Raw genomic sequence first — 22203 nt, forward strand, 5'->3', positions numbered from 1 at the left:
ATATTGACAGAAATCAATAACTTGGTATTGGTTGGAAATCAAGTTACTTGCAGGTGTAAATACAGAGTATATTAATTCATATAACCACCCACCAAAGAAGAACAGTTCTCAGTACGAAACAAGACTACCATTTCTGTTCATAACAATAAAGCCAACACAATTTATAAGTAATATATCAGAGCCAAGGATGATTTGCCCATGAAACACCAGACAGAGTTCTTCAAATCCGACGGACAAACGTCTCACATCGGACGGTAATCAAAATCTGGTGTTCCATACAAAAACAACGCCGCAGATGGGTTGTTTTTCACCTCTCACCGAATGCCTGCAACTCGGTGCAGGGAACCATTATGTATAATGGCGTTTCCTTGCAACGTCTCACCCATATGGGAATGGAAGGTGGAGAACCTAAGATCTTGCTGCCGGAAGATGCCATCATCGTTGTTTGAAACACTGGTGACATCAGAGCAGGACATAGCAGAGGCACCTGCATTGCCATTTTCAGACTGGATAACTTCGGATTCCGATAGGCCTCTGCCCGGATGCAGCGGAGCTGAATCCAAGATGATTTGTCCGTCAGTTGTGGGAGTGAGCCTGGATTGCTGGAGCTGCTTCATGTTGAGAAAGCGTCCGCCATTTCCCCTTGCTCTCTTCATCGCATGGAGATGCCGAGACTCGTGAAGGTATGGCTGCAAATGATTGCAAGTGGAAATGTGAAATGAAGAAAACATGACAACTTTGCAACAAGCTTCTCTATTCGTTGACGTCTAGAATTTGAACAAGAAACTAAACAGTAACAACCAAACGGGCCTTTTGATTCCTCTCGTATTTGAATTCTTGGGTATTCATGGGGATCTAGTTTTTCATTTCTCCTTGCTTCCAAATTCATGCTGGAAAGACGGCATGGAGGCCTCATAAGACAGGCTAAACACTAGTCCAAAAGAAAGTATGACTTCTTCTTTTTTGCGCATGCTAGAAGTGGATTAGATTTCATCATAATGGTGAGAAATCAACTCAGGTCATGCTAACAGTACAATATCGCTACTCCAATAAGTAACATCATTGTTTTATCTCCCTGATAAACAAGAAAATACTTGAAATCAACTCACCAGATGATAGCTATTAGCCCCAGCCAAACGCTCAATACTGGCCTACCTAACCAAGAAACGAAAAGAACAAATCTGGGTAGGAAAACGAACCCGCTACCTTGTTACAGTGAAGAATGTACCCAATGCAAACAATACAATACCTGATTTATGAAGCTACTGAAGACTTAAAAATCAACTATTGATAAGGTGGTTGTTGTTATAATAAATAGAACAGTTCCTGGTTCTAGTCTCCCAATGTTGAGAAAAAACAAATACAATATGGAAGGCAATTCTGGTTTCAAATATGCATAAAACATACAAGGGAATTGCTAGCGTCCATCACAAAAAGCATTTCGCGGCTGGTCTGTAGCTTTTGTCTCCATTCACGAGGTGGCTGGTCTGACATGCGACAGACCAGCTGCGAAAAGCCTTTTGCGATGGACCCTAGCAAATCCCAACATATAATGTTGGAAATAGTTTTTTTTTTTTTTTCATCTTTTTTTGCATGGGATAGAGTTGGAAATTGTTAAACAATGAAAACGCATCTTCCAAGGAAATGGAAATGTGTAGCTTAGAGCACTTAAGACAATACGAGCAAAAACAGCAGCAATCAGTATAAAATATTTGTGTTTTCATACAAAAAGACAATGTTAAACCAGTATTTACCGTTTCTAGATTTCAGGCTAACAGCATCCTAAATAATATGGGCAAGAAAAATAAAAACACTCATTGCTAGAAAGAAGAGTTAAATAAAAAATAAAACAAAAAATAAGTGTGCTTTCAGGAAACATACTTTCCGAGCTTTAAGCAGTTTATTCTGAGCCTCTAGCTTGGCACGTGACTGTCGCCGTCTAAGGATTCCACGATATTGTTTTGCATTCACATAAATGGGTTCATCTTCAGAAAGTTCAAGAGGCAGCGGCACTCTTGCAGGTGGCAAGCCCAACATTTGGGGATGAATCTGACCAAGTTCGATAACACACTATAATGATTAAGACAAAGGAAACTGCCAACCCAAAACAGACATGAATCTATTTAACAGTTCCAGGTTACCAGTCTAAGACTTTGAGTACATGAGCAAGAATGTACACTTAACAATGTCATCATATCTTCACACATTAACGGCTCATGCCAGTACAAATTGACACATTGAATCTTCAACACACATACATAGCACACAATTACGCACATGCACCCACCAATGCATACATACACAGGACACACCCACAATACAGAAACACACAATATTGGCATGCAAGACACACAGATCCACACGCACGCATGCTCACACCGACCCACCAACACCACAATATATATACCTGGATATGAGGATTCCCTCAACCCCAAAAACTTAGGATATGGGTAAGACTAGGATCCAGAATGCTTTTGCATGATATGAGTATGGACTAGGATATGGGAAGCGTTTTCCCAACTAAATGATTTTTGCCTAATGAACAGCCAAAGAAGAGGGCAACCACAAGGACAGTTCAGATTGATCGAGATAGTCACATGCACAATAGAAACTAGGCACCAATATATTATAGTGGAGTAGGATCCATGTGTGCCTGCGTGTGTATGTGTGTATACAGAGAACATAAATAGATTAAATTGCTGGACTGAAACAATGCAGGTTAGGAACCTAGAAGGAGCTAGCAAAGAATAAAGACGTATAAACACATCTTCCCAGCATTATCATAAATTATAAATGGGATTTGCTAGCGTCCATCGCATAAGGCATTTCGCGGATGGCCTGTTGCATTTGAGAGCAGCCATCTCGTGAATGCAGACAAAATCTGCTGAAAAGTAAGCCACTGTGGCTGCTTTCAAATGCAACAGGCCATCCACGAAATGCCTTTGCGATGGACGCTAGCAAATCCCATTATAAATATTGCTTTTTCCATAAAAAGGTTGTAACAAGTACTAAACCTCTATAATATAACAATTATGCTGGTTTAACATCCTCTCACTTGTGCAGTGAAAAGATGATAAGTCAAGCATCTTCTGTGGAAATCATGCACAAATGAAGTGCCAAGCTCCATCTCGCTTTTATGAGGGGCACCGGCCCCTGTATTTTTCCCACACCCACCTTGCTAAATTGGTGTTTCTGGACCAGTATAGTTTGTGGGGAAATCTCTGTAGCTCCTTATTTTTAATAAGTTGTTCCACCGTTTAAAAAAAACATGTAGCTAAGGGAAGCCTGCCATACCATATCACTAAATTAATAACCAAAGAAGAAAAGACATCCGATGCCACTTACAAAAGGCGTTGGACCATAAGCAGCCAGTACCCCACCAAAGTATGGATCAGCATATGGTATGTGAGCCTGTATAAAAGGAAGGGAAGTATTAATGCCCAAAGGAATACATATATGCCACAGAGTCGCAAAAATCAATCCCAACTCATGGTGTGAACATACAATCGATTGGCTAAAATCAATGTGTGGAGGAGGAACAAGAATATGATGATTTGCCAAAGATAAAACTGATTTCATGTGTTCAGCTCGCCTCCCATTAGTCTCATCATATCCTGAGAAAGATAAGAACAACAACGCATCAGAGTCTCATGTCAGCCTAGTAATATAGAAAGGGAATGGACCACAGTATTTCATGAAGAAACCCAAGATAAATATTCCCCAAAATCTATCATCAGCAGTTCAGAAACGGTTTAATAAAGAGAGTAATGCCACTACAAAAAAGGGTGTGCAAAGGCCAAATATCCTTTACCTAATACATCTATATAATTCTTAAATCTAACAATGGTAGAACTATAGCCTTTACCATCTCAGTAGAAAGCAAGTGTCTTTTTTGGAAAGAAGGTAGTTGTATTCCACACATATAACAGAACAGAGAGACAAAAGTAGCAATGCAATATCAGGACAAGTTGTCCTCACCCAAAAACAAAGACACAGAAAACCGATCTTTACACAATAGGGTAACTAACCGAGCTTTACACAATAGGGCAACTATATCACTGATAATTAACACTGAGCGCAATCTTGCATCATTTGCTAAGATGTCCACCTCGCCATTTGCCGATCTGAATTGATGGTGAAGAGAAGGCTTAATCACTTTGCAATGATATACAATTTCAAGGATTATAGGAGCAAGATGCCAAAGGCATTTGTTGTCAAGAATTCTCTTTCGATATGGGCTCCTTCATCATCACGGTATGAACGGTCTGTTATTCATAAGACTGGAAATGAAAATCTAGAAATGGAGAAACACAGACAAGATGAGAGGAAGGAAGAAGGATTAATGAAATTCAACCCTCTCAACACTACCACTTCTTTTTCAAACTGAAGATGGTTGAGATTCTCACACTTCTCTCTCTTTTTCCCACACTGATTACCTGACACCTATTGTACAGTTAGAGCCATATGTTTTGATATTGACACCTCTTGTCCTCTGCTGGTAGTGAGATTGAGTCCCCCAGCAGCTGCTCAGTCTTAGCCTACAAGAATGCAACCTTGTATATGGATAATTGATGTTTTGATTTATCTAATAAGATGTCCAAAGCACAAATGTAGCAAACTGGTGAATAACACAAGGGAAGATGAGATATTAGTGAAGTCCTTTTCGCAATAACATCAACGAAAATTGATCTATATCTTCTCCCTTTCTTTATAATCCATCAATGGCTTCACTTTCACATTTTATAAAGCTCTTCGAAGAAAAGGGAACAAGACATGAAGGGTTCCTTCCCTAGCACATATTCTCCTTTGGCTATTGTTAGTCGCAATTGCCTTTCATGCCGGAGCTCCAGCAGATGAGCCGTACCACCACGAGCCAGAGCTGCCCCTTTTTTTTTGAATGGTTCCAAAGCTGCCACCTCATTCCGGCCAAACCACCTCAACAGTTGACATCACCATTGCATGTGAAGCCCCCACCACCTCATCATGTGACCCACCAACTTTGCACAGGAAGCAACCACCTCACCACCCACTGCCCACTCACAGGCACCCCCCACAACAAGGGCAGTACCCACCACCGTCACAGATTTATACCTCACCACAACAAGGGCATCCACCACTTCCCGCCATTACCCAACACCTTACCAGGAGCAGTCACCACCTGCTGCCATCCACTCACAGGTACCTACCACCTTCTCAGCAGTACCCGCCACCGCAGCAAGGTCCAGCCACCATCTTATCGTCAGTACCCAGTTACAGAAAAGCGAAATGGGATTAGGGATCTCACAGCTGTCAGCTAGCTAGGGCACAACAGAGCCCGAGATAGGGCAAGATATTGATTTTATGACCAAAGTGTTGTGGACTGGCGCAGGAAAATAGTACTATTCATTGTGAAACCCATGTTGTCAAGGTTTTCATTGCTGAAAAAATGGGTGGGGACGAAGGTTTTGGATTAGTTTTGGTTCATGGTAGACAAAAAAAAAAGCTTTAGGGAATTTTTGACATTTCAGAAAAAAGGAAATTAAGTACATGAAAAGGGGTGGAAATGGTGGTAAAGGCATCATTTCACAAAAGATATACACAATGAATGTGAGTAAGAGGGTGACACGACAAGGAATCACTCTCTTGATATGGTATCCTCTTAATAGAAATTCCATAGGTATGAAAACTAGTGCAAATGGTTGGTTATTAACATAAAATATAGGGATAACATGGGGGGATGGGAAATTGGCAGATTAGGTAGAGGTCGGGGCTCAGGAGCATGGAAATCTGTTCCATTATTTTTTACCTTTCGTTGACTGGATCGGGTAGAGTGTCTTGAAGATGAGAAGAGGGTGGGATTTTGGAGTGACATTTGGTTAGTTGAGGGTCTAATGTCTCAAGTTCATTCGACCTCTATAGGATTGCAAGAAACAAAGATGCTAGACTCAAGATGTGCAACTTTCTACAATTTTCATGGCTAAATCTTTCTAAAGATCTTAGTCTACAGTTGTTTCCTTCCCGTGGTACAGAGATAGGAGGTCATCAGTACCTTCTCACATCAATTTTTTTGTTGGACAGTCATGTTGAAAATATTTAAATATCAACATGTTGAATAGACCATTTAAAAAATAATAATAATAACATGTTGAATGGGTTCTAAGAGGCACAACTTTCACTAGGCGAATAGGTGCATTATGTGCATAAAGAAGGAAGAATCCATTGATCATTTCTTCCTTCAGTGTTCGACGGCTTCCTTCCATTTGGAAGCAGGTCTGAGAGTGGTTTGGGATTAATAGGGTCTCTTCAGAAGCAGTTTCAAGACTTGTGAGAAGTCGTGAGGGGCTTGGGCTCCCTGGGCATAATTCATTGAAACTTCATTCTGTTTGCTGTTATGTGGGAGACATGGAAAGAAATCAAAGCACTTTTGATGATTATCGGCCCCACTCCTAGTCGTTTGGTGTGGAATATCAGGTTTAGTGTTGTGAATTGTGTGATGGATGCATAAAGAGTTCCAAGGCTACTTTGTAAAGTGCATTCTTAGGAATTGGAAAACCGTAATAATGCGCAAATTGCCTAAGATGGAGAAATATACTAGATGACAGCCCCTCCACTCAGTGTAGTGAAGCTTAATGTTGATAGCTGCTCTCTTGGAAACCCTAGCTTAGCGGACAATGGAGGAATTTTTATAAACAACAAGGGTGCCCTTCTCCACTCTTTCTCCGATCTTATCAGTATTACAGGCTCGTCAGAAGCTGAGATTTGTGCTCTTCATTTGGGCATTAGATTTTTTACTAACCAAATGGAAGGGCTGCTAACAGTAGAGTGCGACATCCTAACATGGTGTCTTGGGTTAATCGTAACTGCAGCCATGTTTAGGATGTTAGCTATGTTCATTGATAGTATTAGAGACATGTGTAAGGGGCAAGTAATACACCTTTGTTCAAGTCCCTATGAGTGTCAATGAGCCACTAGAGGTCACTTATTTTCGTCTTTTCAAGGTGATCTTACCCCATTGATGTGCACTTGTAATCTTTATTCTCTTAATAAAAGTCATCTTCAAAAAAGTTAGTGAAAGAAGAGGAAATTATGTAAATACTCTTACCCTAAAAACTACTAATTGATAACTGTAAGTACTCGGGTTTAAAATGTTGGTTTCTATATATGTTTCAGTTGCCGCAAAAATAAAACCATGACGATTTCGATTATAGATTTCACAAGAAATCCTGTAAAATCACTTAAGTTTATGGAAGTATACGCACTTACGAAAATTAAACATTAAACTTCAAGAAATGCTAGAATAAGCACAAATACAGACTTAGAAAGCATCACTTAAGAAATGCAACCAACCAACCATAATAGCTTAAATTATTTTTTAAATATTTTATTAAAAAGTTAAAATAATAGCAAATAGAAAAAATGCAACATAAATTTTATTTTTTATTTTTTTGTTAATTTTTTGAAAATTTAAAATTTTTTATTTTTAATAAAAATACAAAAAATAATTAAAATATTAAATCAGATAGTATATAATAATGCAATAGTTTATAAGTTTCTTGTCTTTCCTTTTTATTACATTCATAAATCATTTATTATTTACTAACATTTTGAACACAAAATTAATTATTTTTCTTATTTTGAAAAAAAAGAAGTTTTTCCTAAAGGATTTTCTAACAAAAGTAATAATTTTTAAAATTAAACTAAAAAAATAACTCGATTGGACACATACTAGTAAAAAACCCCGTGCGATGCACGGGCCGACAAAGAACTGTACGGACCACATCATAGGTTGATCCAAACCGTCCACGTGATAGTACACAACAGAAATAGGTTGTGCCCATAAAATCATTTCCATAGGCTGATCCTAGCCCTCCAATCTATAGAGGTTTCCATAATTAAAAAAGCATATAGGAGGGGGTAGGATTGAAATTATGTGACTTTAATGGGTGCCTTTATTAAAAAGCATAAAGGAGGGGGTAGGATTGAAAATATGTGGGTTGAATGGGTGCCTTTGTGAAAAAAAGTCAAAAAAAAGTGATGTATAATTCTCATAGAATTTTGGAGGAAATTCAAATAATTCTCTCCTTTTCTCTTCTGCTATATATATATATATATATATAATATATATATATATATATATATTATATATATATAGAGAGAGAGAGAGAAAACGGTTCCTACACATATGTGTAGATAAGTTATCTACACACTAGCTTAAAATACGGTGGGGGCCACATTATTTGGGTGATCCAAACCATTCATATTTAAGGCCCTCACATAGATAGGGTGTCCACAAAAAATCAGATCCATAGGATCATCCTAACCATTCGAACTATGGAGGCAAAAAATGGACTAATTTGTGAAGGTTTAAAGACATCCATTTTACCTCCACAAATCGTAGGGTTGGGATGATCCTATGGATCTGATTTTTTGTAGACACCCTATCTATGTGAGGGTCTTTAAAATGGATGGCTTGGATCACCCAAACAATGTGGGCCCCCACTGTATTTTAAGCTAGTGTGTAGAGATCTCTCTACACATATGTGTAGGAACCGTTTTCTCATATATATATATATATATATATATATATATATATATATATAAAGAGAGAGAGAGAGACTTGTGTAGATAAGTTTTGTCTACACACTAGCGTTATATATATATGAGGAATAAGAGTGTGCGCTCGACCGCACCAAGCTTAGGTGTGGTCGAGGGCCAAAAACTCATGTGGGCCCACATTGTTAGGATGGCCCAAAGCATTCATTTGCAAGACCCCATCATAGATAGGGTGCGTACAAAAAATCAGCTCCATAGGATCATCCTAACCCATCCAAAAGTGGAGAGCAAAATGGACAGACACTGTTTGCCACAAATCTGCCCATTTTTGCCCTCCACTTTTGGAGGGGTTAGGATGATCCAATGGAGCTGATTTTTTGTACACACCCTATCTATGATGGGGCCTTGCAAATGAATGGTTTTGATCACTACAAAAAGTGTGGGACCCATGTGTTTAGGCCCTCGACCGACCGCACACTCTTATTCCTCTATATATATATATATATATGAGAGAGAGAAGAGAGTTCCTGCTAACGTTAGCAGCTAGCTTAGATGCTACCGTTAGCGTAAAACAGGGGTGGGCCACATTGTGGGCTGATCCTAAGCATTCATTTGAAAGGCCCCATCATGGATGGGGTGGGTACCAAAAATCAGCTTCATTGGATCATCATAAGATGTCCATTTGTGGGGGTGAAAATGGACAGATACTGTTTGTCCACTAATCTGCCCATTTTTTCACCCCACAAAATGGACACCCTAAGATGATCCAATGGAGCGGATTTTTTGTGGACACCCTATCCATGAAAGGGCCTTCCAAATGAATGCTTTGGATCCCCCAACAATGTGGGCCCACCTTGTTTTACACTAACATTAGCAGGTAAGCTTACCTGCTAGCGTTAGCATGAACCCTTTCCTCATATATATATATATATATATATATATATATATATATATATAGAGGAAAGTGTTTCTACTCGGTCCCCTAGATAAGCTTATCTACTCCTTCTTTTAAAAAAATACAGTGGGCCCACGCTGTTTGGATGATCCAAAGCATTCATTTGATAGGTCTTAACATAGATAGGGTGTGCCCAAAAAATCAGCACCAAAGGGTCATCCTAGCCCTTCGTTTTGTTGGGCACACCGTGTCCAAAATGGACGCATATAAACGTGTGTCCATTCTGGGCACCACAAGGCACTACAAAACGAAGGGCTAGGATGACCCTTTGGTGCTGATTTTTTGGGCACACCCTATCTATGTTAAGACCTATCAAATGAATGCTTTGGATCATCCAAACAGCGTGGGCCCACTGTATTTTTTTAAAGGGAGGAGTAGATAAGCTTATCTAGGGGACCGAGTAGAAACACTTTCCTCATATATATATATATATATATATATATATATATATGAGAAAACGGTTCCTACACATGTGTAGAGAGTTCTCTACACACTAGCTTAAAATACAGTGGGGGCCCAAATTGTTTGGGTGATCCAAGCCATCCATTTTAAAGGCCCTCACATAGATAAGGTGTCTACAAAAAATTAGATCCATCCCAACCCTACAATTTGTGGAGGTAAAATGGATGTCTTTAAACCTTCACAAATTAGTCCATTTTTTGCCTCCACAGTTCGAATGGTTAGGATGATCCTATGGATCTGATTTTTTGTGGACACCCTATCTATGTGAGGGCCTTAAAAATGAATGGTTTGGATCACCCAAATAATGTGGCCCCCACTGTATTTTAAGCTAGTGTGTAGAGAACTCTCTACACATGTGTAGGAACCGTTCTCTCTCTCTCTCTCTCTCTCTCTCTCTCTATATATATATATATATATGTGTGTGTGTGTGTGTGTGTGTGTGTGAGGAAAAGGATTGTACTCTCGAGCGTACCAAGCTTATACGGTACGCTCGAGTGCCCCAATCACATGGGTCCCACATTTTTTTGTGGTGATCCAAAGCATTCATTTGCAAAGTCTTATCATAGATAGGGTGTGTACCAAAAATCAGCTCCATTGAATCATCCTAACCCCCTCAAAAGTGGAGGGCAAAAATGGGCAGATTTGTGGTCTGTCCATTTTGCCCTCCACAAATGGATGGGTTAGGATGATCCTATGGAGCTGATTTTTGGTACACACCCCATCTATGTAAGGGCCTTTCAAATTAATGCTTTGGATCATCCTAACAAAGTAGGCCCACATGTGATTGGGAACTCGAGCGTACCATAAGCTTGCTACGCTCGAGCGTACAATCCTTTTCCTATATATATATATATATATATATATATATATATATATATATATATATATATATATAGAGAGAGAGAGAGAGAGAGAGAGTTTGACTCATCCAACCCATTCATTTTATACTACCTCACATAGATAGGGTGTTCCTAACAAACCAGCTCCATACCATAATCCTAACCATCCGATCTATAGGACCATAATTTCTAGCCATCCATTCTAAACCTCCACAAATCATAACCCATAACCCTAAGCATAACCTATAAACTAAATGGGTTGGATGACTCAACCAACTATGGGAATAGTGGTTTTTGAGCTCGAGCTCAGAAACCTTTTCCTAATATATATATATATATATATATATATATATATATATATATATATAGAGAGAGAGAGAGAGAGAGAGAGGGGAAAGGTTTCTTGCACACGTGTGCAGGTAAGCTTACCTGCACACGAGTGCAGGAACAAGGTGTGGGCCCACATTTTTTGGGGGTCCAAAGCATTCACTTGGAAGGCCCTTCCATGGATAGGGTGTGGCCCAAAAATCAGCCTCATTGGATCATCCTAACCCTGCCATTGTGGAGGGGAAAAATGGGTAAAAACATGGACACACAGTGTCTGTCCATTTTCCCCCACATTGAAACTCTACCGACATGACCAAAAATTCAATCAAAATTTTGTAACAATTTTATTTCTAGTGAATAACATTTCGGTGGTGACTGAAACCGAAACATGTCAGTCGAAACTGATGTGTCAGCCGACATTCGATACCATGTATTAATAAGGAAGATGATGATTCACCCCCGAAAGCCAAAGAATAGAGATCCCGGATAAGGTAATCATGAAACTTTGACCAATGTACCTTGCAGCTCGTACTGTTTGTTGACCATAATTCATGAACCCAGTCATCATAGGGAACATATCGTGGCTATCCATGAATAATTTGATATTTCTTTCTCTTGCTTAAGAGAGGTTATGAATCTAGAGTATCATATACTGTTACAGTGAGAGGAGTTGGGAAGAAGTTGTGGTTACTATTAGCAAAAAGCTTCACATTCCCAGGATACCCATTAAATGTCCCGATTATCAGTTTTGATTAGGGCTGCAACTTGGGTCAACCCGACCTGAAAATAGCTTGGGTTGGGTTCATGTTTCTCGGGTTTCAGGTCGAGCCGGGTCTACGATCCAAAAGCCCGCATGAATTTCAGGTCGAGCCGGGTCTGAAGGGACCCGACTCGACCCGAGTTACTTAAGTTATAGTATGTTTTTTTTTCTTCTAAAACTTCGTTACTTTAAAAGTGAAAACTTAAAAGTAAACTCACGCACGCACGCAATCACAGGGACTCTTTCCATCTTTTGTTCGTTTCCCCCCTTTAGATCTAGGTTTTCAAGTTTCAACTAAGTAGTTAATGCACTTAATAGTTTGTTGTTTATCTCATATGAGTATAATCATTTTCATTTGGTAATGCATCAATTTATTCTCTTTGGACTACTTATTAGTTAATGTACTAAAGAGTTTGCCATGCTTGAGTTTTTCTACTTCTATGAGTTGAGTTACCTTGCCAAACAAGAGTTTTCCTTAAAAAATTGCATCAACGTAAAAAAACCCGACCTAACCAGAGATTTATCATGGGTAGGGCCGGGTTTGGGAATCGTGGGTTTTCTGGAAAAAAACCCGACCCGACCCGAGATATTTCTCAGGTAGGGTTGGGTTCTTCAAAACCCGACCCGAGTTGCAGCCCTAGTTTTGATGAATGATAATAGTCCACTAGTTACAGTAGATGTCCATGTGTTTGGTCCCCAAGTGAAAGAATGTTTAAATAAATATATTCACATAAGTGGTTGCCTGAAGTCATTGGGTTCAAATAAGATGATAATGTAGTGACACATAATATAGCAAAGAATACAAGTTTTGCAAATAAATATTCAGTCATTAAGTGAAAAGGTTGGGGACAGAATGTTAGTAAAAATACACATCCTAAAAAGCATACAACGGAATTGAACCATTCACTTATCATACAATGCCCAAGATAGGTCTTCATAACGGTTCAATAAAGATCTCATCAAGGAGTGCAGAGCATCAACAAGAATGTCGGTGATACAAAATGAAATCACAAACAGATTTTTCAAGCCTACCGTTCAAGGGGGGGGGGGGGGGGGGGGGGGGGGGAGGGGGAGCTTTTTCAAGCCTAGCACGATCTTCAAAAGGGAAAAGTCCACCATCTCAGGGTTTTTTCGTCTCAGCATGTAAAGCTTATCAGACAATGCCAAAGATGGGTTTTTGTAACAGATTAATAAAGACCACATCAAGACGCGCATAGCATCAACAAGAATGTCAATGATACAGAATGACATCACAAACAGTTTTTTCAAGCCTAGTCATGGTCTTCAAGAAGTAAAAGTCTAATATTTCGGGCTCTTCTCATCTCAGCGGAGAAAGCTGTAACCAGGAAAAGCCGTCACAAGTCACAACTTACCAAGATCAACCCCTCCCCCTGAATTGCATGACTATTGACTTATCAGACATTGCCAAAGATGGGTTCCGTAACAATTCAACAAATTAGACCTAATCATGGAGCATGTCATCAACAAGAACATCAGTGATACAGAATGACATCATAAACAGTTTTGTCAAGCCTAGTCATGATGACCAGGAAGGAGATGAGTAGAAGAAGAAAAAATTAATATCTCGAGCTCTCATCTCAGCAGAGAAAGCTTATCAGACAGTGCCAAAGATGGGTTTCCGTAACAGTTTAAAAAGATTCCATCAAGGAGCTCATCAACAAGAATATCAATGATGCAGAATTGCATCGCAAACAATTTTTTCAAGCCTCATCACCATCTCCAAGAAGAAAAGTCCACTATCTAGGGTTCTTCTCATCTCAGCAGGGAAAGCTTTAATTTCATAAAACTATCACAATTTACCAAGATCACACCCCCCCCCCCCCCCCCCCCGGCCCTCCAAAAAAAAAAAAGCTTTTCCGGACAACTTATCCATTTTTCCAAGACTGGGATCCAAACTTAGTATTATAAACAAAATTAGAACCACAATAACGGATCCCTCTTGAAAAGCTACCTTACTGGCATGTGCAGTCTCTATTCCCATGGTAGATATAGTCTAAATTGGAGTTGACAGCCCGAACAGAGGGCACATAGCTCATGAAGTCAACACTCAGCGGCTTTGCAATCTACAGCATTGCTGCTTTTTAGGCCCTCAAAGCAAGTCGGCAAATAAAACGACAACTACCTTTCTTTGAACTCAAACTACTAAATTTCCACTGAAATTTACCTTCTTTGAATTGACCAACAAGGACGGACAGAAAAATCGTCGCACCCCAAACATGGTTTTAAATATCCTCTTAAGCCAACACGAAACGTCCGGAATGTTTCTATTTCCATCCCTACCGAAACCAAATCCGAAACAACCGAAATGCATAAATAAAAATCGTAAGTTTAATAGTGGTATGCTATATCATATAAGTACGCATTAATATCATATAAGTATGCATTACATAATTATATTTATATGAATTGCATGTGAAATGTAGTTCACGTAATATGTATAAATAGTTATATGAATTACATGTGAATTTGTATGTACAAAATTATCATACATGTGAGACAATGCATTCATTTGCATATGTTTCCATATGTTACTGTGATTTTACAGGATTTCCATCGAAATTTCCAATCAAAACCAAAACGTTTCCATCTCCATAGCGACCAAAACCAAACCCGCAATTTAAAACCTTGTCCCTGGTACAGCCGGTTCTTAGTGAGCAAGGTGTCAAGAGGTCAAAGATTAGGTTTAGGTGAGCGTACATGAGTGATAACAATTACAAAGTAAACTGTAATCTGTGCACAAGGACAGGTACACACTATCTTTGGGCAGAATTAAAGAAGCACACTAACTATTAAAGAGAAATCCGTTTTGGCTAATTGGGCCAGAATGATGTTGATGATTGGGTGACAACTGATTTTCCAGAGATCCCGGCTACATGATCTGGATGAAGATGTAAATGCACTGCAACTGAGATTCCTTACTTATAATCGTGGCTTAGAGTATTACAGAATATTCGAAAACGGGATCTCTCAAACAGCATGCATGATATCTTACATGAAATATAAAACAGAACAAAACTATCCCTATCCTGAAACTACAGATCAATGAAAACCCTAAGGTGGGCAGGCAAAGCTTAAAATAGAAAAAGATAACACCAAAATACATAACAGAAAAGGATGGGTTTCTCTCCAGTTTCCAGCCACTCAATGGATGACTCTGGGTGAGACTCATACCTCCAGGTCTTCCACGTTGCAGGATATCATGAAAATCAGTTGAGTAGGGTGATGGCATAATTCTTTTAAAAATAGGTGATGGCATGACTTTCTAAACATGGAGCAAAATGTAAATATTGGATTCATTTAAGGTAACATCTTTTTTGGCAGGTAAGCCGGGATCGAACCGGCGACCTCAAGGTTGGGAAACAAAACCTCAACCATTGAGCTACAGGTAATTGTTTACTGGGATATATGAAAGCTGCTGTATTAAAGCAGTCATTTTGATGGAACATCATATATTATTGTTATTACTACTACTACTACTACTACTACTACTACTACTACAACTACTACTATTATTATATATCATAGTTACATATTAAGCAACAAAAGTTCCCTATGACTAAAACAATATCTGCAACTAGCTTAAGGTCAAATTGGAATTATACATACTTTTTTTTTAATGGCAGGAATTATAATACTTAAATGATGGGAAACCAGCATCTTGAATGAAAAGAGAATAAGATGAGAAGTCTTTCAACTTGGAAACCGTTATCTCATAGAACACTCGCTCAAGTTGGACAGTGGAACATCATATAATACTTAAGGTCAAAGTTCCCTACTAAACCACTTGAAGTCTTTTGTTGGCATGGCATTGGTAACAACATCAGCCAAGTAGAGTTTACAAGACACACACATGATGCAAACGAAGAAAGTTCCAAAGAAGCATCAAATGCCAAGCATTGCATGTCCAGTAGAAATGCAGAGGGAATTATAACAAGTGAAACTAAAGCCCAAGCCAAAAAAGATGTAAAAGCACACCATTAATTTAATGCTTTTAGCAAGTGGAGTCCCAGAGAGGATACATAACATGCATAGTAAATATATAAAACCAACATGTGAAGTTAAGGAAACAGTAAAGTAAATCTCACAAACAGAACATTTAGTATCACGAAATCCATAGTTCATACCAGATTGTATCGAAATGCATTGCCCCTGAGGGTTCCCCGCACCCATAGTCGCAACTTCATGATGAGATTGACCAGTCGACTGAGTTGAAGATGAGTCTTGGTCTTGCAGTTGAAGACCTAACTGCTTAACATGATGACAATGTTGTGAAGAAGAATCCAAGTTCAAGGTCAAACTCTTAGAAAGACAAGATTGTGGAATCTGTGATCCAGTCGAATTCCACCATGATGGGCAATTAACAATGCACGGAGATGTTGAATGGACAGAACTCTGGTCTGACTCTTTGTTGATTGTTTTATTCATTCTTTATAGCCTTGTAGTGATCCTTCCAAGGACCGACTCACTTTATGATGCAAAAAGCTTCAATCTATTTCCAAATTATCGCAATTCTTACTTCGTCAGTGCAAGCTTCCTCAAAGAAACAATGCGCTACATATATTGCTGAGAATAATTTCTGTTAAACTAAGAAATAAAACAAAATTGAAAGATACACAAATTTGACACTAAAGCATTTTCAAGGCACAAAAGAATAAATTACTGCCAATTGGGCCAGCGAATAATTCTTTGGTGACCAGTGCAACCAGCAGTTGAGAGACATCATTAACTTAAAGAGACTAACGGTCTTATATGCAACTAATGTTTTTACACAAGGAAAGTGACCAAAAGAAATTTAAAGAAAAAAGTTATTGACAAAGTTGAAACAGTTGCACTAATTGAAATGTAAATCAAACATTTCTAAGAAATGACAACCATATTGAAAATAATTTATTCACTCTTCACAAAACTTAACATTTCTAAGAAATGACAACCATATCGAAAATAATTTATTCACTCTTTCAATATGAAGATAAATGTTTTATTCATCAAAGATGCTTCAAATGGGTACATAAGTTACAAAGACAAAAGAAGCAAAAGCCAAAGGCAAAAGAAAGGTGGAGAAAACTCACAAAAGGGCACAAGCTTAATAAAAACTGTTAGCAACAATTTCAATTTTCCATATTTTTATCACAACAAATTGAAGGGTTATAATAAATGTGCCCACTCATATAACCATGCACCCAAATAAATAAACATGTACAAATTCATGACAAAATGGTATCACAAAGAATATTCCAATAAAGAACCCCACCACTAATGCTAGTATCCCCATCAACAACAATTGTTACAAAGACCCCATGTCTCCAGTACCCAACAGTATCATCGCGGTTCCCTTATGAAATTCGGTAGACTAACTCATAGGGAACATCAGCCTCATGACGATAAATTGAGATAATTGATGAAACCTTTCCACGACAGAAAACCTTTCCATCAACCTCGCGACATTGCCACATCATGAAAAGAAAAATCCGTCTTTGGCAAGGTTGTGGAAGCTAGTGGAACGGACAGGTTGCAGCTTCTTTCAGTTAGCCAGATCATTCCATAGTAAAAATTTGTTAAGTCCATAGTAAAAATTTCTTAAGACCAATCGTTCTCATCCTATGCGGTTGCCAGTTGGGTTGGGTGTGCAACAGATCTGTGCTCCACTACCGAACAATATTTAACCCTTGGTTGCACACGGAGGTGAGGAAGAGGGAGTACATTCGGGTGCACTAGCAGGGAAGTGAGAAGGATAAAAAAAACTCAAGCATGAATGCTTAAGAGAAAGTTCACTAGCAGGAGCAAGAGCACACCTTGGGCAGAAGTTCCCTGCAACTAAGGTTTAAACCTCAAAATCATTCCTTCTAACAAAGAAAAGAAAGAAGTGAGACACAGCCACATAATTGAAAGCTGGAAAATTGTAAAATGCTATGTTTGTTAGCTCATGCTGAAGTTATTGAGATCAGTTTACAATATAGTGTACTTGATACCAAGTGACTGCCTCAGTTATATGGAGAAGAGATCAACAACATTCAGTTTTGTTCTTATAACCCTAAACATCTTTCTACAAGTTGATAAAACAGTATGAGGTTAGTCCTCACCAAATTACAGAACAGGGAGAAGTATTATTTCAGTAACGTCTTTGTCCCTGAAAACTTTACAGCCAGGCCAACTTCCACTTCATGGTGTATTAATTCAAATCCGAACAACCTCAAAACTCTATAGACCTAACCAACAGTATCACAATCTAATTTACTTTCGTGAATCGCTTCCCTAAAGTTTGAGGCATGTGACAATGAAGTCTACATATCTAACATTCCCTACCACTTAACAGTCATGCAATCACTTTGTTCTGTTTATGGGCATTGCACATATAAAAACTGGAATGGATGCTCAATTCATTCTCTTTTATTCTTTTATCTCATAAAATGGTGCCAGAGTCAAACCAAATATGAGTAACTAATACTCATTCTCCCTTTTGTCACTCTCCAGATTCCCAACACTTTTCAACAGTCAGTAACTAACTGAGCACCAACAAACAGATATGAGACTTGTTGAGGGACTATTGTAAGTTTGTAACACACCAACCCGAAAAACAGAACACCAAATAAACCATAAAATAAATCCCATTTCTGATATTAACCTAATCCCCAACTGATGTCATTAAAAACAAATGAATAAAATCAGCAATAATTAACGAGATGAAGAAGCACAAACTCCATTATTGATATAAACTGAACAGAAAATAAAAAATCAAAGAAAGAAAGAACCGATTGAATCTCTTAAACATGGTTAGTGGAAGATAAAATCAAGAAAGGGAATGCATTATAATCCAAAATCTCATTACCCAAAAAACAGTAACAATAATAATAAATAAACACCACAAAATCAACGAAAAAATTCCCAACAACTAAGACAGAGGCACTCAAACATTCAAAAGTAAAAAAGGTGGGAGAGCATAAAAGTAGAAAGGAAAACAAGGAAAAAAAAAAAAAACACAGTCATCATCTCTTGTGAAAAAAGAGGCAGAAAAGGAAGTAAAAAAAGCAAGGAAAAAAGAGAGAAAGAAAAGGAGAAAGATGAGAGGAAAAAGAAGGGAAAAAAAGAAAAAGAGTAGGAAGATGAAGTAACAGACCTGATTGTTAAAGTTGGGGAAATGGTTTGATAGATCTGAGCATGTTCCCTGGCTCGAAACCCTTACCCTCTCTGCTGCTTACTTACGCTTCCTCCCCAAAAACAAATGCCATTGGCAAATAACACACAACACACCACCACTTTTTTTTTTTTACTTTATTCAGTGGCCTCCTCCTTTTACACCAGCCGCCCTCGCTCCCCTGTTTTTTAATTGAGAAGAGATGAAAAGGACACCTTCTTCTCCTATTACAGCTGCTTTTCGCCCATCTCTGTCTCCTTTTATTTCGAAAATGCCCTCCATCTTTCGCCTTCTTGCCTCGATTCTCTCTCCTCCCGACTTTGTCTGAACTCTCAATGACCAGGATGCCCTTATTCCCTTTAATCCCGTTATCCCCCCTCAATTTTTTGGTTGATAAATGAAACTAGAGAAGGAGTGGTATATAATTTACCCATCTGGGTAGTAATGAATTTCTAAAATGCCATTAGCCTTGGCCCACGCACATTCACATGGTGTGAAATTGATCAGGATCCTCTAGATAACATAAAATGAAAATACTACATTGGGGTATTTCTATCCATTCGATTATAGACCTTGGGTGTTAATGGGCTTTGATTCTTGAAAAGGTAGCTGATCTGGACCCTTAAACCAGCGGGCCTCATTGTAAATGAGCTACACCCAACAATCACAACAGTTGGATTGGATGATCGTGACGGATCCAATCAGCAGAGATTTTAGTGTTTAGCAACACGGCTTGGAAAATGTGACCAACGGTCCAGATTCAATGTCTGAGAATCAATTGATCGGATGGTGAGAATTGTTCTATTTTGTCGCAAAACCAATTCATGATAGGCGTAGGCCCTCCAAATATTAACTGAAGGCTGGTCTTGGATGGAGATGGTAATCATGGTAAAAGAACTGGATATTTTGGTCTTTTAGTTCAGACGGTCGAGGCAAGGACTGTTCTAGATGCTAAGAGACCGTAGACCCTAAGACCCAAGAATCACAACATGCCTGAGCATCGAAAGTGCTGAAAAGACAGAAATACCCACATCTCCTTTTAGAAAAACCTTCTATTACCTTTTCTTAGAACTGTGGAAACCGCTTTAACATTTATTTATTTATTTATATTTTATACTTTATTTGTTTATTCCGAAACCCAGAGTCAGCATCAAGCAAAAGTGTTTGTTTTTTCCTTGAAATTAATTTATGTGGGAAAGGAGAAACTAACTCTAGTTGGCAGTTGTGAAGATAGAATGAGCAGAGGATAGGAAATAGGGAATTTTTTTAATCGGTATGTTCAGGAAAAACTATTGAAAAAATGGCTGTGAATTCTAATCCCAACATCTGTCTTTCAATCACCTGGACTGTTGGATTAGGATTGTTCAATTAGAATAAGAACGAGAGAGAGTTGAAATGGTGTCCAAGTCAATGGACATGATCAGATAAAGGGGCACAGCCGCACAGGTAGACATGGACAAGAAATCAAGACCATCCATCTCTTAGAACACCATAAATCGACCCACCTGGTCTGAAAACAATTGAAGTTTTTATAAGAAAATGAGACAGTGTTTGGGCAAAAAAATATTAAACTGCAAGAACCTTTAAAAAATTTAGTTTACTGATACCTGCGCTACTGATACTTGCACTACCATGTTTTTTGATAATGAAACAAACTCACCTTGTCTTTTACTATTTAAGACTTTGTCAAAAGCTATTACAATTCCCAAAAAGCCTCGGCCGGCCATTAAAATGGCAAAGACAAGGTGAGATTGTCTCATTATAAAAATAAGGAAGTGCAAATACCAGTAGCCAAAATTTCAGGGAGGTGATATATTCACCCCTTTTTTGTTCCAAATTCCGGACCCAAATTTTGAAATTTCGGACCCAAATTACTGAAATCCGAAATTTGGTAAATGATGAAAAATTGAATTTCGGAAATTTTCGGTTTTGGTCCGAATTTTCAGATTTTGGTCGAAATTTTAAACCATGTTTATGACAACTCTTTTAAACTAGAGGAGGCTGTCCCAAGTATAAAAAAAAGGGGGCAAATATATCATTTCCCACTTTTTATTGTCCAAAGAATGTTGACGTATGCTAAACTCAAGGGTGCCGTTGCAAAAAGGGTTGAAAGGGCAGCCCCATTGGCTGCACATGACTAAAGTGCATTTAATATCTTTTGATTTGCAGCCGTTATAAATGCAGTTTGAAGGGTGCCCTTGCAAAAAACCAGCGATAAGGGCACCCCCATTAGACAGTCTCATAGAGTTCATGTATCATGTTACTTTAATTTTACATTTTTTTTTGTGTCATCATACCTGCATTTTGGTGAGATGGTCCAATGGGACACCCCTTATCAGCCCTTTTTTGCAAAGGTGCCCCTGAGTTTAGCATTCCTCAAGAATGTTATAGGTAGGTATTTAAAGACCCAATGAAAGTATTTCTTTTAATAGGAATTCTAAACTAAGAGGAATAATAAGCCGAAGGGCGACCTTGCAAAAACCAACTATAAGGGCGCCTCCATTGGACCATCTCACCAAAATGCATTTAAAATGACAAAAAAATGTAAAATTAAAGTAATAATAAAGGCACTCGCTGAGACCCATGTACCAGTTTTTTTTTTGCGAGGGCACCCTTCATTTTAGAATTCCTCCTAATGGGTGGTTCCTTGAGGCTGGTCTTTGGAGGGGCGCCCTTCATTTTAGCATCCCTCCTTTTTTAACTACTTAAGAAATGATATCCACACTCCCTATCATATTGAGTATTGACAATGGGACTCCTCACTTTAATAAACACTTTTCCTATTGGCTGCTGATAAACTTTTATTGGGGATTGTAACAAGAATTAACAGGTAAGTAGAAAAATGCAAAATGAAGAGAAGTGAATGTCTTTATCAAAACAAGATTGTACTCTTACAAACAAATAAGCAGAAATTCCAAAAGAATAATCTCCCCAGTAATTCTGTGGAGAGAAGAGGGCTATTCAAAAACTAAAAAAAGTTTGGCCAAACATGAGAGCGCAAAGATAGGGCAAATTTAGGTTTCACTTTTCGCTATCTCCATCCCCCCATAGATTTTGTGTGGGGAGTGTCGCTGTAAGTCTGCTTCTAAAATTATCAACGTCGAGTCAACATTGGCGGAGAGCAGCGAATAGGGCCCACATGAGCTTCTTGGAAAGGGACCAATTAATGAAGGAG

The 22203-nt window shown here is 38.5% G+C and overlaps 1 protein-coding gene across 3 annotated transcripts; it reads right to left on the reverse strand.

Moving 5' to 3' along the window:
- Window positions 1-47: 47 nt before the first annotated feature.
- Window positions 48-19205, reverse strand: LOC143877884 (nuclear transcription factor Y subunit A-3-like). 3 transcript variants are annotated; one of them, XM_077380186.1, is made up of 6 exons: window positions 19011-19205; window positions 16021-16459; window positions 3505-3614; window positions 3346-3411; window positions 1882-2049; window positions 48-689 (listed from the first exon to the last, which is right to left on the reverse strand). In XM_077380186.1, the coding sequence occupies exons 2-6, from the start codon at window positions 16319-16321 to the stop codon at window positions 315-317; spliced, it is 1020 nt and encodes a 339-aa protein (XP_077236301.1). In that variant the 5' UTR covers window positions 16322-16459; window positions 19011-19205; the 3' UTR covers window positions 48-314. The 3 variants fall into 3 exon arrangements, with proteins under 3 accessions (XP_077236301.1, XP_077236303.1, XP_077236300.1); XM_077380188.1 differs by having other exon boundaries at window positions 16021-16480; XM_077380185.1 differs by having other exon boundaries at window positions 16021-16385; window positions 19011-19203.
- Window positions 19206-22203: the final 2998 nt, after the last annotated feature.

This window comes from Tasmannia lanceolata, unplaced genomic scaffold (assembly GCF_043159265.1).
Source record: "Tasmannia lanceolata isolate RefF3 unplaced genomic scaffold, GAP_Taslan_0.1 ptg000005l, whole genome shotgun sequence".
Classification (NCBI taxonomy): Eukaryota; Viridiplantae; Streptophyta; class Magnoliopsida; order Canellales; family Winteraceae; genus Tasmannia; species Tasmannia lanceolata.